A 1,852-nucleotide genomic window follows, 5' to 3' on the forward strand; every position below is an offset into this window, starting at 1 on the left:
TGGCTGGAGGAGGCCGATTCCTCTACCGGCAGCCCCACCAGCATCGACAAGATCGCAGCGCAAGGCAGAAAGAGGAAGAAGAGGACCTCCATAGAGGTGAGCGTCAAGGGCGCCCTAGAAAGCCACTTCCTCAAGTGCCCCAAACCCTCAGCCCAGGAGATCACCAACCTGGCGGACAGTCTACAGCTGGAGAAGGAGGTGGTCAGGGTCTGGTTCTGTAACCGACGGCAGAAAGAGAAGAGGATGACCCCACCGGGCATCCAGCAGCAGACGCCAGATGATGTGTACTCCCAGGTGGGCAATGTGGGGGCTGACACACCGCCCCCTCACCACGGGATGCAGACTAGTGTGCAATGACTGGAGTGGGCACCCAGCAGCTGCCTGGCCAGTGAAGCCACGGGAGAAAGCCACCACACACAGCCCCCCTCCCCCAGACTGCTCTTTTTATATAAATAGATACATAATGATATATATAGACAGACAATATGGAGGGAGGCAAATACTCCACGATACAGGGCGAAAACTGGCGCTGTGGCACATGGGTGGACATGTACGGTGCACCGAGAACTGCAGATATTTCTTTTTAATATATATTATATTTTTAATATTGTTTTTATTTGCCTTACACCTCCTCCCCCAATTTCACACAAAATGAACTTTAAGAAAAAAAATGCCCCCCCCCCCCCCTTGTTATTTCTAGGCTGTGCCCACACCCCAATATCAGCGGCTGACTTTGTGGTTCCCCTTGTTTACCTGTGAAAAATAATTGAGGGTAAATTACTGGACTGCTGCTTGGAACTTGCAGCAACTATTAGCCACATGCCCCTGGCTAGGAGTCCACCAGCCAATAAACCTGCACATGGCACCACACTGACTGTAATATATACATTGGAAGTACAAATATGCCGGGCACAAGATGTTCTGCTTCCTGAACTTTGTGCCCAGTGGGCACCCGAGGGGAATCCTTAAGATGTCAATAAGAAGTCCTTTTTTTTTTTGTTTTTTTAATCTTCTGGCTCTTTCTAAAGTCTTGATCACAAGCCCCAAGATGTTCTTTTCTATGACTCCCAATAAACTCTAATAATATGGATTTAATAATCTCCCAATCTGATCCTCTGTCCGTGCCCTTCTTGTCACTACACCTCTTCTAGTCCGTTGCCAACCATGAGGATTAGATCCACTCCTGCAATTTCCAAGCAGTGTCCTTTTTATTAGGTTGTTGCAACAGACTGCTAAGAAACAAACAAACAGCGTTAAATAATAAGAATAATAATATTAGATCCTTGGCTGATCTACAAGAAAATGTGCTTTATATTTTCATCAAATGACTCCTTTTAATATTTTATTCAGAAAACCTATAAACTGCTGCAGAACGGTAATTTATTTTTCCCCCAAAATCTTGTATTATTACGTGTTGGTTTTTTTTATTATTATTTTGTTTTTATTTAGTAGTTGGGTTTTTTTTGTTTTGTTTTTTTTATTTCTTTATTACTATTTTTTTATTTTTTCAGACGAGCACAAATCACAATTGAAAAGAAATACGGACAGGTGACAATGGTCTCTTTTTGATGTGATCATTTGATTGTAATTTAATTTTCGTAGTGGTTCCGTAAGAGATGATTGAGAAAATAAATTTGTTAGAATGAGACAGATCTGTGTGTGATGTATAACTGGAGAGAATCCTTCCAAGATCGAACTATTGACATTTGATGCTTTAAGAACATTTATTTTTATTTTTGCCTGTCATTGCTGTCTTCCATAATTTCATCTATGCCCTTTAATTAACAAAAAAAAGAAGAAACCAATAATGTACCCATGTGAAAGTTGGCATAAAGGGTATTGATTTGTGTCT

At 41.8% G+C, this 1,852-nt stretch overlaps 1 protein-coding gene across 1 annotated transcript in view; it reads left to right on the forward strand.

Annotated features, from left to right (window-relative positions):
• POU3F3 (POU class 3 homeobox 3) overlaps positions 1-1,648 on the forward strand; it is a 3,180-nt gene extending 1,532 nt beyond the window's left edge. The window contains exon 1 of the mRNA XM_075336487.1: positions 1-1,648. This exon is cut by the window's left edge and continues 1,532 nt beyond it. Coding sequence (XP_075192602.1) covers positions 1-357 — 357 coding nt within the window. The 3' untranslated portion in view covers positions 358-1,648.
• The last annotated feature ends 204 nt before the right edge of the window (positions 1,649-1,852 follow it).

The sequence above is a fragment of the Anomaloglossus baeobatrachus genome, chromosome 2 (assembly GCF_048569485.1).
Source record: "Anomaloglossus baeobatrachus isolate aAnoBae1 chromosome 2, aAnoBae1.hap1, whole genome shotgun sequence".
In the NCBI taxonomy this organism is placed as follows: Eukaryota; Metazoa; Chordata; class Amphibia; order Anura; family Aromobatidae; genus Anomaloglossus; species Anomaloglossus baeobatrachus.